A 15288-nucleotide genomic window follows, 5' to 3' on the forward strand; every position below is an offset into this window, starting at 1 on the left:
ATTAGTTTGGAAAGGATGACCAGCTTTGCAAACAAAAACGATAAGGAATCAACCCATTATTATTATAATGTGAATTCAGAAATGTGTAGAAGGCCTATATTTTCACAATATTGCATAAAAGCGCTCATATTCTTCTACTGCTGTCCCTCAGTCACCACTTAGCGCCGATACACACTGCCCATTAAAATACATAGGGTAGGAATTCGTAGTCCTTGCACGTAAAAAAGGCCTGAATCATAATCGCAGCACGTTTGAATAGATTAATTTTTGTGATGACACGAAAAGCCGTGAGACCGGGCTGCAATATATATATATATATATATATATATATATATATGCAGTCAATTTAAAGCGTAACTCTCGCCAAAATGCAACCTATGGTCTTTTTGTGAATGTACCCGAGTCAAACTTTCGTTTAAAAGCCTATTTAGGATGGAAGCGCCACTTTTAAGATTTAACGTATTCTCGTTTTTGGGTCAAAGCGCCACTTTTAAGATTTAACGTATTCTCGTTTTCGGGTCAAAGCGCCACTTTTAAGATTTAATGTATTCTCGTTTTCGGGTCAAATGGCCTTTTGAATGGGAGAGCTAGGGGCTACTATGATAGCATCAAAATCACTATTTTTAAAACACTAAGAAGGCTCGGCACAACATGAAACTTTGAACGGAGTCACTTGTTAGAAGTGAAATGAAAGAAGTGAATTTTCTTAACTGTGAAAATCTTTCTATTGATAGATTCTTGTTTTAAGTATTTTCACCTAATACAGTTAAAAAACTAAATCAAGCACAAAAGTATTTCATTTTATTTCTCCTTCCCGCTATAATACCCAATTATTAATCCTTTGTTCCTCGTCTCGTTTTCTTCTGGTGAAAACTTTTGAAGTTGTCATTAATATAATGTTATTGGTGAAGTTTTTCATCCAAAAAATGCAAACATACTAAATCCCGCCCCCTTGATGAATATATTTGTAAAGTAATTTCCATCATATAGCCCTGGATGGACAGTACCTAAACTCAATTTGATGCTTTATTAATTTAATACAAGCTGAAATAACGCTTTGTATTGTTTTATTATTTTTTTCTTAATTTATTTCTATTTTATGTATTCTTACCTATTATTCTTACACACAGTGATTAAGAAGCTGTGGTAAGAGAACATGTGTTATTGTCATAATTTACATTATGTTCCTTCCATGGATGTATTAAGACAACTGGATACAGTGTTCCATGACCATTGACATATATAGAATGGACCAACAGATCCCGTTGCTCTGGACGGAGACCAGTGAAGGATATTAGAAGCACTTTTCCGGTGATGGCTGAGCGTTACTGCGCAGCCTCCAACTGAGAGAGAGATACGACGTAAATGTGACGTGAGCAACCTGTCTGAAAGTTGACATTGACATATATAGAATGGATCAACAGATCCCGTTGCTCTGGACGGAGACCAGTGAAGGATATGTGAGCGGGCGGGCACAGTCCCACGGGTCTGCTCGTGTCCATTATGCGCGTTCGTCATACCTAGTTTAATAACTCTGGATTCAGCTACTAGTGAATGTTAAAAATGTTAAAAACGTGACGTTTTAAACAAGGACCCTTTAATTGTTCGGGCTGGTTAGTTGATGTACCCCAAAAAAAAGTATCCGCTGAAATATAGATGTTTCTTTCGCCATGCAAAGTCTATGTGAAAAGTCTTTCTGGGCCATGGGGTGCAGTACCACCATTATCCGTTAAGCCCATGGTGGCTTTTAGACATGGCGCTCTTCCTGGGGGCTTGGTCACTGCCCGATGTGAGTCAAGTGCAGATGTAAATCGCGCATGCTCAGATTTAAACGGTTTACGGCATAACGTGTCATACCCAGAGGTGTAGTGGTAAAAAAAGAGGTGGGTAAACTATACATTCTGTGATCAGGTGGACCACCGGTCACCCGGTAAGGTGGGCCACTGCCTACCGGTGTATGTGTATCCTGATGACATCGCTATAGGCTATCATTTGATGGTACTACCAAGGGTATCACTGGTTGTTTCCTCATCATAGGTCACACAATCACTATTCAATTCATACATTAATCTAAATTCTTGTTAAAGAGACTCAAGAAGGAATAATATGGTTGAAATCTATAAAGTTTACTAAATGACAAAACAGAGAGAACAAACATCTTTAAGAGAGATGGAGAGGGAGGCTCATATCCAGGGCTTCCAATGCAGTTCACTTGTACATAATGATTAGGGTTTAGGGATTTGGGATTATTTTCATAGTCGATTAATCTGTTGAATATTTTCTTGATTAATCGATTAGTTGTTTGGTCTATAAAATGTGAATAATGTGGATCAGTGTTTCCCAAAAGTCCAAGATGACGTCCTAAAATGTCTCGTTTTGTCCACAACTCAAAGATATTCAGTTTACTGTCACAGAGGAGAGAAGAAACTAGAACATATTCACATTTAACAAGAAACAAAGAATTTTTTACTTTTGTCTTAAAAAATGACTCAAACCGACTAATCGATTATCAAAATAGTTGTTGATTACAGTTTTTTCCAATTGCTAATGTAGCAGGTGCAGATTGACGACAGAAGGATGAATCTGGTGCCACATAATTTAATTTAAAGAAAACTCAGTTTCTGTAATTAACAGAAGAAAGACAATATAAGTTGCACTGTAGTTTCCACAAGCGTAATGGCTGCCCGACATTAACAGACGCTTTTGCAAAACTAAAAAACAATAAAACCAAAAATGTCCCTCAGCACATTCTCATTTGAACTATTTCGAGAAGGGCAAGGGGAGGGGGGACTCCCCCGGCAATCATCTCAAATGGTAGTCACAGTAAATTAGCCCTAACTAATTTCTCCAAAGACTTCAACAGTCCTGCCCACATCCGGTTCTGGAAGTAAAAATCCCATTGATTTTTCTCCATAAGGATTTAGACAGATTATCAGCCATAATGTCTAAACCATCCGAGGTAGACTGACCACAAGCTACGTGGTTGTGGTTTCTGCTCCTGTAGAAGCTAGAAGTCTGTATGAAATCAACCTTGTTATAAGAAAAACATGTTTTATCCGCAATCTTATGGAGAAAAACTACACTACCCACAATCCTAAATTTAACAGCGACGTTTCTGATTGGTCCAACTCGCTGTTACCATAGAAACGTTTACCGTAACTGCGAAACCGCGAACTGCTAGAGCGATAACGTTAACTAGCTGACTAGCAAAGGGAGCTTGTTGTCACTAACTTTCAGTGGCTTAAATGCCAGAGAATGCATGAAATTACATCCAGTTATTTATCTGACAATATATCCAGAATTTTACTTGTAACATGGGCTAATGGGAAAAGGTAGAGGTGACTTGAGTCAGTGGCATGAATCTACTGTGAACCAAATTGACCTAAAAAACATGAAGTTTAGTACTGTTTTCCGAGCTCACTCACTTTGGGCTTGTAGCCGAGGCCGTTTGCTGTCATCAGGGGGAGGGCTGCTGTCTTGATGGCGCTTAAAAAATTGCCGGATATCCATTTTTACAATTCATTCATCATTACATGAGACATGTAGGCTAGTTTGGGCTAGTGACTGACGAATCTTGATGCAGTCTGCTGCTTCCTGCTGGCTACGCAAGAGATGCTTGATGGTGTTTTAAGCCCCCAACGTCGACTTCAAGGCAGCGTTGCGACCATTGACTTCAAGGCATGGATGTATTAAGAGAACTGGATACAGTGTTCGGCGGGAAGCCCAGTACATTCCAATGAGAGTGCTCAAAAACGCATAAAGCAAACATGGAGCTCGGCTCTTCCACATTGCTGGCCCATACCGCTGGTTGGCTCACGATGGACATGCGCACTAGCAACAATTTGTTTGTGTTGTCATAGCAACCGGTAGCAACATGTGCGTTCATGAGCTTCTCTCTCGTGTCTCTTACATCCACGGTAAACATAGCTAGCGAACTCATGAACTCGCCGTTTCATTGTCTAAAATATTCACTAACGTTAAACATTGTGTTTTCGTTGTTCCTGGTCGTTTACATGCTTAGCTAAATAAACGATAGATGCATTTAGACAACCAAGGAGATGTAATTATTATGTCGTGCTACTAGCTAGCTAGCTAGTAGGTTAGCCTGCAGTTTGGTGAACAGAGCTTCTCTTAATACATCCATAGCTTTATCTCTCATCCATGCTACAGGCTTTACAATTCTGGATTTGCTTCTTGTGAATGTTAAAAATGTTAAAAACGTGACGTTTTAAACAAGGACCCTTTACTTGTTCGGGCTGGTAAGTTGATATACCCCGAAACAAATGATCCGCTGAAATATAGACGTTTCTTTTGCCATGCAAAGTCTATGTGAAAAGTCTTTCTGGGCCATGGGGTGCAGTACCACCGTTATCCGCTAAGCCCATGGTGGCTTTTAGACTTGGCGCTCTTCCTGGGGGCTTGCTTCAAGGCACCTAACCATTGCCTTATCCAACCTGGTCTCACAGAATTCCGTGAAATGAACACGGCCCCTTAACTCAAAATCTGTGGCAGTTTCACGGAATCGCCGAAAATTCCGTGAGGGGCCCACGGATGCGATGCCTATGTAAGTCAACGACAGGCATCATCCGTGGTCTACGCACAGATTCCCTGATCACAGCACGTTTCTGTCTGCCAGTCGGGCAGCCGCAGAGACGCTGTATAGCTTTGCTGTTATTGGTATTTCGGTCTATTTCGGTCAGGGAAGCTGGATTGCTTTGTTGTTTATTGATATTTTTAAAGCTATAACGCTACATCTATCAACATGTATTTAGATGTTATCATAGTATACATTTCTTTATTTTAATAATATTATTTTGGTCTTATTACCGGTGAAATATTACAGTATGCTGTAAAACAGAACACGATATGATCCGACAGCGATCAGCAGGTCTTTAATGCCAGTATCGCTTCAATGTACATATATATAATCAGTGGTTTAGTCACCAGCAACAACACGTTGCTCAGCTTTGTTCCAGTAAGTTATGCACCATAATAAAACGTTTAAAAACATCAGCGGAATACTCTGGAAGTGACGTGGTAAGTGCTGCTTGGCGGATAAGAAGATAAAAAATACATAATATTCGTAATATTGATGTTTTTGTCTAACGTTGTATTTGAGCATGTAAACAATGAAGATATTAATAATAATAAAATACAGTTTCATGTATTTGTCTCATGTACTGTTTGCTCGGCCGGCCGGCGGGCGGCAGCAATCTGAAATGGAATGAAGCCCATTCACGGCCGACAGCAGAAACACAGGAGCTGAACATGTCCCCCCACCCACCCCGGAAGAACTACAAGGGCACAAGCTATGTAACAGGTTCTGGGGCCCGTCTATAGTGGGAGTTGTAGTTTCTTAATATATTGGTATATTTCTCATAATTAGAAGTTGGCAGTGTAGAATTTTGGATACACCCTAGGTTTTTTTGGGATGGGGAACACACTGGTGTCATCAGATTTTAAAAATATAATTGTTGAATAGGTGAAAATAGCTTATTACCAAATTTGACAGTGCTGACAGTGGGTAAACTTTGGTGACCATATCTACATGACAGCTGAGGTCCAGAGCTTTCTATAACAGCTGGTCCTATGTGTGTAACACCTTCTGTTGCTAAATGATGGACTGGGCATGGAGAATAAAGATCAGACCATATTCTCTGTGCTTGCCTGGAGAGACTGGTTTCTATTCCTCTCCACAACCTTCATGACAGTCACCTGACAACCAAACTTGAAATGAGATGTTTTTAGATATTGTCATGCTTTCTGACATATGAATATGCTCTGTAATGCAGCCTTGTATAACATAAACCCTCTGATTCACCGTGAGTGTCTGCTCTAAATAACACACACTTTGAACACGGGCCTTCCAGCCAAAGGTGTTGTCCATATAAATACCAAGGTGCCTATAGAGCAGAGCCGATTGATTGGTTCATCATTTATGACCTCTGATACCCTCTGACCCATGTCACAACATCACAACCAACTCCTCAGTTTGTGAAAAAAACGCCAAAACACATGCTGTATATGTACACATACCCAAACAAAGCTACATCTTTGTGAACTAGTCCCTTTTTAATTTTGAAGGTTATATGGCTACAAGCTGTAACCATGGTGATTGATATGAGGATCATCTTCTGAATATAATAATTAATATGTTAGGCCTACCATAAATTGATATTTCAAAAAAGTCAGCTATTTGCTCATTTTGTGTTTCTCTTTTCTGTGCACCATCCAATATTACCAGGTTCATATTGTGGAATCTGTTCTGTATGTCTGAATGATAAATGGCTAATAAAAAATGTAACAAAAAAAAAAAGTAATTTATTTAAAACAACTAATAATGCAGTGTGATGTTAAATCAAAGTAAGTCCCACACATACATATGCTCATGTTTTTTCCCCTTTAGTCTTTGCTATTAACATTCATCAACTACAAAATTTGAAAATTGCGTTTTTAAATAATGATGCATGGAAAATAAGATACAAAAAATGCTTCTCTTTGTAAGTAGTTTATTTTTTGTTTTTAACAACAGAACAAGTCAAAACAAATTCAAATAAGTCAAACATAAGCATAAAACACTATTTTTTCATTATTGGTATATTTATTGCACAAATTCTCACGTAGGCTACAACGTGCAGCAAGCTTTCACAGACACCGTGCGGTAATTACTATGTCACTTCCGGAGTCTTCAGCTGATTGTCTTTGTTGTCACAATACATGAGACAAATACATGAAACTGTATTTTATTATTATTAATATCTTCATTGTTTACATCCTCAAATACAACGTTAGACAAAAACATCAATATTACGAATATTATTTATTTTTTATCTTCTTATCCGCCGAGCGGCACGTACCACGTCACTTCCGGAGTATTCCGCGGATGTTTTTAAACTAGGGCTGTCAATCGATTAAAAAATGTAATCTAATTAATTACATACTCTGTGATTAATTAATCGAAATTAATCGCATACATAATTAACGGTGCCTGAACCGATACTTTTTAGGAAAGTAAAAAGAGAAAAGAAAAAAAAAGGGTACTAAACAACAGTTGGTGGCATTAAAGAACGGCTTGTTTATTGCTAAGGCCATATGGTCAAAATGAAATGATTTAATAATAATGTATAACAATAACAATAACTAATTTCAGTAGTAAATTGCTGTTGAACCATCAGATGGGAAAGGACATTTACAATAACTTCAAATGCACCACGAGGCTGTAGTTTACCAGCTTCATTGAACGCACGGCAGGTACAGATTGTTACATCCCGGTGTTGAATCCTCTACAGTAAAACACAGTCAAACACCGTTTAGCGTTAGCTGTCAGCATTTTAACTGTGTTTAATCCAGCTACTAGCTAGCGGTAGACTAACGTTAGCTGCTGTCGAGTATAGTGTTAACTAGCGTCATGTGCAGCGGTGTTTGTGTTTCAGAGCATCAGAGAGAAGCGCAGACATATCAGTGGCCCCAGATTTCGGTAGCCAGGGTTGGCAGGAAGAAGATTTTTACAAGTAAATGTTCCAATTAATAATCCAGGCAGAACATTCTCGTCTGCCGCCTTCATTTTACAGTCCAATGGTGGCTAGAATGGCTCCGGGTCAAACGTCAATATGGAATGGATTAATCTGCGTTATTTTTTTAACGCGTTATTTGTTCTCAGATTAATTAATCGAAATTAACGTGTTATTTTGACAGCCCTATTTTAAACATTTTATTACGGTGCATAACTTACTGGAACAAAGCTGAGCAACGTGTTGTTGCTGGTGACTAAACCACTGATTATATATATGCACATTGAAGCGATACTGGCGTTAAAGACCCGCTGATCATTGTCTGATTCTCTGAAATGAATGCCCGCATTGCACTGTGGGAAATCGGCTTTGAATGCGTCTAGCTCAGATCATATCGTGTTCTGTTTTACAGCATACTGTAATATTTCATGGGTAATAAGACCAAAATAATATTATTAAAATAAAGAAATGTATACTATGATAACATCTAAATACATGTTGATAGATGTAGCGTTATAGTTTTTAAAATATCAATAAACAACAAAGCAATCCAGCTTTGCCTGACCGAAGTAGACCGAAATAATAACATTAAAAAGAAATACAAATAAACCATGATAATATCTGGTGAATAAATGTTGATTAAAACAGCAGTTATTGGAATAAAAATACCAATAATAGCAAAGCTATACAGCTTCTCTGTGGCAGCATGACTGGCAGAAAGAAACATGCTGTAATCAGGGAATCTGTGCGTAGACCAAGTCACGGAATTTTTCAGCGATTCCGTGAAACTGCCACAGATTTTGAGTTAAGGGGCCGTGTTCATTTCACGGAATTCTGTGAGATCAGGTTGCCTTATCATACTGCCTTCCAGGCATCGCTGCCTGGAAGGCAGTATGATAATCAACAAGCAGTCCAATTCATAGCATCACTTAACAGTTAGAGTTCCAATATCATTCAGTCACATGATGTCACAAGTGTTGAGTATATCTGAACAGTCTTCAGAGCTTTACAGTTCTTTGAATATCTTATAGAGTCAAAGTATTCATTCACTTCATTTTCAAACACAGGAAAGAAAGGTTTAGAGCTCCTGAACTTACATTTATGGATGTGATATTTAGCGAGTAGAAATAAAAGATTAATTAAGAAATATTTTCCTTCCTTATCCGTCTTAAGCTCAACCACACCAAAGAAAACATCCTTTAAACAAAAGAGAAATCCGTAATGAAATTGTTTTGGATAAATTCAAGGACGTTTGACCAGAAGTTATGTTTAAATAAGAGAGACCAAGCCAAAAGCAAGCGTGTTTATGAAAATGCGCGACTCACGTCTGCACTCGACTCACATCGGGCAGTGACATTCCTCAAGAATGTGGAACTCTGTTAATAAAGATTTCTTTAAAAAAAAAGCCTTCCGGGTCAGGTCCAAGGAAACTAAACTTAGAGGTTCCTTGGTCAAGTTATTTTTATTATACATCCATGGGTCAAGTCTAATCCGAGCATCGGTCTAACTAAACATATGATTTGTTAAGAACGCGTCTTTGATTAAAGAGGACTCGTGATAATCAACGCAAAGACACAACATGGCGACCACCATTAGCACTCAGCGGGGACAGGTAACGTTACACAGTGGGCTCTGTGTTGTTAGACTGCAGTTTATCAACATGTCTGACAGTTAACTACCTTCAGTCTGTACAGCCACATAGAGCCGTCTACAACACTGACACTATCACCTAACGTTAGCGGTATTATAACGAGCTATAATGGTAGGTTAGGATTAGCTATATCGTTAGCATAACGTCAATACACCGCTCTGATTCAGTGCTGGCTGTTAAGACAACAACAGTAACCTTGTTCTAAAAGTTACCAAACTACTGAGACCGTTGCCTGTTAGTAGTTTTAGGACTAGGTGGTGTGTAACTTAGAGACGCAAAAAAACTGTACTTAAGTAACGTTAGATGTCAACTTTGACATAATAAAGGCGTGGACTTGAGTAGTAAGTAATTTAAGAATACTAGCACACTACTGCCTTTCCCCCCACCTCTTTTATTTTATTATGACTCATTTCAGCCACAGATGATTACCTCCTGGGTAAAGGTAAGGCAGTGAACATATATGTCTCCTGTATTTATGGTCAGTTTGTGATTAAAAGTCACGTCATTCTCTCCTGATCGGATAATCTGCTAACGGATACACCAGAACAATTCCTGTCTGCAGAACGTGTGGTAGTTAGTTAGTTAGTTAGTTATTATTCTGCAGTAGGATAACGGAGTGCCAGCATAACATGCATACATGAATAAAACAATTAATAAATCTTAAGTAATGTAACAAAAAAAGTAATTTTTTTTTTCTCAATAAATCTATTTAGGTAAGAGTTAAAATGATGCAGCATTAAAACTACTTCAACAATTACTTAGTAGGCTACGTGTAGGCTAACATAGTAAATGTAACTCATCACTACTTACCTCTGTCTCTCCCTGACTCTTGGGCTGTTGGCAAGATGTCTGAGTCCTCACCTGTTGGCATGTGGGTTGTCAGTTGTAGGGCTCGGGGATCACCTCAGCTAAATTAATCTGTAGTTTCATCACGTTTAAATAAAAAGTTTTGGATCTGCTGCAAACCTTAATGGGTCCTTCCTTGGCCCATGCTTGCTCCCTTCCACTAAGTTTCATGAAAATGGGTCCAGTAGTTTTTCCCTAATCCTGCTGACAGACAAACAAACAAACCAAGCCAAAAACATCTCCTTGGCGGAGGTAAATATTAGGGGTGGGGGATACAGCATCGATACAGCATAGTATCGCACTATTTTCCATGGCAATACTGTATCGATACGAAGTATCAATCTTTTATTATATATGTCTTGGTCAGTATGTCTTCTTGACAATCCCAGCAATAAATTTGCAGCAATAAAATTGAAGTGAGATGAACAAACAGAGAAATGTATCTTTTTAGATAAAACAGATGTTGACAAAGTTTCCTTTTGGGGACATAATTTGAAAATGGAAAAAATTTAAAGTTGGAAAAAAGGTAATAAATTGCAAAATCGCAATAATATTGTATCGTGACATGAGTGTTGTTATGATACAAGCTCTGTTTTACACACCCTTATCCCATTATCTCTGTCTTGCCCCTTTGCACAGTCTTTGCACTGTCTTGCCCCTTTGCACAGTCGCACAGTTGCACATCCTCGCACTGTTTTTATATCTGTTTTTATATCTGTTTACGCTCCTTTGCACTAATCATCTGCCCGGGCATGCTCACCTTTTCTCCCCACCTTTATTGTTATACAATTCTTGTACATCTACAGACCTACATCACTATCTAGACCACTTTCTGCACCAATTGTATACTGACTTTTTTACTACATTTCAGCATTTATATAGTCTGCCTACTCATGTACATCGTGTTATTACTGTTCTACATCACTATTCTAGACCACACTCTACACTAACTGTACACTGAGTCTTTACTACATCTCAATATTTATTTAGACTGTCTATTCACATATATTGTACTCTGCCCACTTAATTCTGCCCACTTAATTATGTACTTTTATGTAGCCTATTGTATTCTGTATTCTTGTATTGTATTGAATGTGAAACTATATGTTGTCCTGCATGCCCACGCTTTTTTTGGCCAGGTCGCCGTTGCAAATGAGAACTTGTTCTCAACGGCCTACCTGGTTAAATAAAAGTTAAATAAATAAAAAAATATCGTATTGTGAGGACTGGAGATTCCTACCCCTAGTAAATATGTGCATTTATCTAGGTATATAAAGTTTTAGTGTTGACCTATCTCAGGTGTTGTCTTTGCATAGCATGTCCGTCTGAATCCCTGTTTGTATATATATTCAGGTGTACATTGGGGAGCTTCCCCAGGACTTCCTGAGGATCACTCCTACCCAGCAGCAGCAGCAGGTCCAGCTGGACGCCCAGGCAGCCAGGCAGCTGCAGTTTGGAGGCTCAATAGGCACTGTAGGGCGACTCAGCATTACTGTTGTCCAGGTAAACACAGCTCAGCTTTGCTGTTAGAGATATAACTTTGTCTCATTTAATACATTTTTTACCAATATGGATATGATATTTAAAATATTCCACATTTTTCATACAGTTTTGGTATTATTAAACTTTTTAAGCCAGCAATCCAGTTTAGAATCAGATTTTCAACATCCAGCATTCTTCTGTAGTATGTTGTGTTTTCTGTACATGCAGCGTTAAATCGAATTGCTTCACATGTGTTGTCAAATTGGTGATGATGTTTTCTTAATTTGCAGTGTGTTGAGCTATCAGGGCCACTGTAGATTACACTGCAAACCTGAGTCATGTTCGATATAGTAATAGTACTGAGAAATGTGGAGATTAAACTCCAACACCTGACTTGAATGTACCTAAAAGTCAGTCTAAAGCGGTCCCATGAAGGTCAATTTAAGCTCACCCAATAAGACTAATTGGAGACAGGTTTAAGTAGTCTCGATATTTGCAGGGCTTAAAGTATTCCGGCACCGTGCCGGATCTCAGGCGTGCGGCCGTGAGGAAAAAAAAAAAAAAATTGGGAACTTGCATGCGGTTTATTATTTTCGAGTCAATTGATTTCACCTACCAATCATATGAGAGGAACGCAGCTCTGACTAACGCAGGGCTTAAGTACTCGGGCCTGGTGCCCGATTGGCGTATGACTATTTTAGAAAAATAAATAAATTTAAAATGTCCACATGGGATTTGTTTTTGATGCGCTGGATTTAACCAATCATCAAACTTCCACCTACCAATGAAACGAGTTCTAGCCAATCAGATGCCAGAGTGCGGTGTGGTCTCCGTGGTAACGCGGCTAAAAAAAATGGAGGCAAAGTTTATCAAACTTGGAGCATGTAGATACAGCTTTAGTTGAGAAAGGAGTTAAAAACAAATGGCACTGGGCATGAATAGAGGACAAGAGGAAAAGGGTGGAGACGGGAAGCCGTTTAGCACTTGATGCCTCAAATTGAGGGAGCCGGGTGCTTGCTTCTGCAGCGCATGTTCAAGAAAGATACTGTACGGCAGCAGCGGTAAGAAAGTGCTTGCTAGTCACAAAGCTTCGGTCCGTGCACTCCGTCATACGAGTAAGTTACTGGCAACGACCGCTACCGCTGCGACTGCGCCTTCACTGACCGACCATGATACAAACAATATGTGTGTGCACGTTCATAGCGGAACACGATTTGTCATTAACGATGGCCACTGTGTAAAAGCTATCTGAAGCCCAAACTGCCTTGACAAAGCTGTCTGTTTGGAATCAGCATGGCAGGTATTTAAACATAGCGGCCTTTTCCCAGAGTTTAGACGTCTAGCTATATGAAAAGCTATACAATGCAACGTTTTTAATAAATGTACATGAAGCAGCTAATATCAACATGGACACAATCATGAATGTACTAATTTGCTTTTTTGATGATAACCTGGCCAAAGTAACAACACAACATCTAGAAAGTTTTGTTTTCACAATGATTCATTGTAGGATATTATTGCAATATGTAAATGTACATTGACTCTTCATTTAACATATGGTTGGAAGAAGTAAAAATTGATCAAAAACTTCGACACAGGTTTGGAGCCACTGCTTCAAAGGAATGGTCACCTTTAGTTTTTAAACGAGTGCGTGGGACCACAAGTAATCCTTGGTTAGAAGTCTTGAGGGACCTGTTAGTAGTGTACGGATGGAGCAGGTCCGAGATATAAACAGGTGCCAGACCATTCAAAGCTTTATAAGCCAGAACAAGAACTTTAAATTGGATCCTGAATTTGACCGGAAGCCAATGTAATGATTAGTTGTGGACGGTCCTTGGGACGACTTATTAAGACAAGTGAAAATGGAGTTGCAGTAATCAAGCCGGGATGATATAAATCCATGAATGATCATCTCGAGCTCAGAATGCGAAACAACAGCTCTTTTGGCAATGTTTCGTAATTGAAAGAAACATGTGCGGGTCAGTGATTTGATATGATGATCATGTTATTATATGAATACATGTTATTAGCAAATATAACACCAAGATTTCTCACTTTGGACTGTACTGCTGAAGAAAGGGACCCAAGAGCTGAGTAACCTTGGAAGCTGTAGTGTCCGGAGCAACAATAAGGACTTCGGTGTTATCTTCATTGAGCTGCAGGAAGTTGTTTGACAGCCAATCCTTGATGGAAGTCAAACATTTGAGCAGTTCCAACACTTTGTCAGTCTCATCCGGGTTAAAAGAGACATATAGCTGGATGTCATCTGCATATAAGTGGTAGTGGATATCTCCAAATTGGCTAATTATATGTCCTAGGGGAAGCATATACAAAGCAAATCAAATTGGACCTAACACAGAACCCCGAGGCACCCCACAGGAAAGGGCAGCAGTTTCTGAACAATAGGGACCAAGTGACACAGAACAACTTCTATCTGAAAGATAAGAGGTGACCCAATCCAGGGCACTCCCTGAGATACCAACCCAGTGCTTAAGTCTATCAAGCAAGATGTTATGATCCACTGTATCAAAAGCTGCGCTTAGGTCCAGCAGCACCAAAACCGAGCATTCACCCATATCAGAGGACATTATACATAGGGGACATAATAAATCATTGGACACTTTAAAAAGAGCGGTTTCGGTTGAGTGTTTTTGATGGAAGCCAGATTGAAATTTGTCTAAAATGTTGTGTGTATTCAAGACAGTAGTGAGCTGTTTAGCAACTTTTTCTAAAATTTTGGAAATAAAAGGCACCTTGGAAATGGGCCTATAATTTGCGTGAATTGAGGTATCCAGGTTGGTTTTCTTTAGTAGTGGCTGAACAACTGCATGTTTAAAATACGAAGGGACACAACCAGATTGCTATGGAGGGAATATTTATTCATAATTCAAATTGAAAGTCCAAAGAGAAAATGAAGCTAGATCAAATTAAAATTAGTATTATTTTAATACACTACTAGGAAAAATCATGCCATAATTAAATGTGAAATGTAAAAGCTTAAATGGAAATACTTAAATTAAAATCTCAAATAGAAAAAAAGAAAATTTTATTTTAGCCTTTCCCTTTTATAATTTTCAATTTGACATTTTATCTTTTGAATTTTATGTTTGACATTGACATTTTAAGATTCACCTTTTAGATTTCGAATTAACATTAAGCTTTTCATTTAGAAGTGACAGGTGTCAATTTAAATGAGGAGGCGTGGCCCAACGGCTGGTGGGAGGGTCTGAAACAGCTTCCAGAATCTCCCGGCTCGGCTGCGGCTCATAGAGATTCGGCGTGTCCCTTTATTTTCGTCTAGCCGTCACACATCCAGGTAGCGATGTGGCCCGGGCGGGAGGAAGCCGGTTCAGCCTGCTGGAAAAGCCGCTACAGCACGTAGCAGCCTGTCTCCTTCTCTTGCCCGGGGCTGGGGTACATCGCTAAGCCCTGTAGCGGCAATGATGCCGAATCTCTAGATGAGCTGCAGCTGAGCCTCGCATGATTGAACCGCGCTTATAGTTAGATAAAGTTGTGGGGAAATGAGTGGTGAAATAGCAGACGAAAATTGTAAAAGGTTTCCAGTTGTTGCCTTGGCAAACTCCCGATCTAGATTCTAGAATTGATTGCTTTTTTCGTCTGCTATTTCACAACTAAATTCATTTCTGAAACTGTTTTATGCGAGAAATTAACTGTAACTAAAATAGTCTGTATAGGAGAATAGAGCAGAGAATGTGTAATTACCAATTAGGGGGGGTTAACACTATTAACATTGTCCTGAGAGAAAGAGGTGGTAGTGAAAGAAGAAGACTCGGAGGG

At 39.0% G+C, this 15288-nt stretch overlaps 1 protein-coding gene across 2 annotated transcripts in view; it reads left to right on the plus strand.

Annotated features, from left to right (window-relative positions):
- Positions 1 to 8913: 8913 nt before the first annotated feature.
- tollip (toll interacting protein) overlaps positions 8914 to 15288 on the plus strand; it is a 44867-nt gene continuing 38492 nt past the window's right edge. Inside the window, exons 1-2 of one of the 2 annotated variants that reach the window (XM_078260968.1) lie at positions 8914 to 9123; positions 11362 to 11511. In XM_078260968.1, the coding sequence (XP_078117094.1) occupies positions 9091 to 9123; positions 11362 to 11511 (183 nt within the window). In that variant the 5' untranslated portion in view covers positions 8914 to 9090. Of the gene's footprint in view, positions 9124 to 9568; positions 9605 to 11361; positions 11512 to 15288 lie in introns of those variants that run through there. The other variant, XM_078261049.1, reaches the window with a different exon arrangement.

This window comes from Sander vitreus, chromosome 1 (genome assembly GCF_031162955.1).
Source record: "Sander vitreus isolate 19-12246 chromosome 1, sanVit1, whole genome shotgun sequence".
Classification (NCBI taxonomy): Eukaryota; Metazoa; Chordata; class Actinopteri; order Perciformes; family Percidae; genus Sander; species Sander vitreus.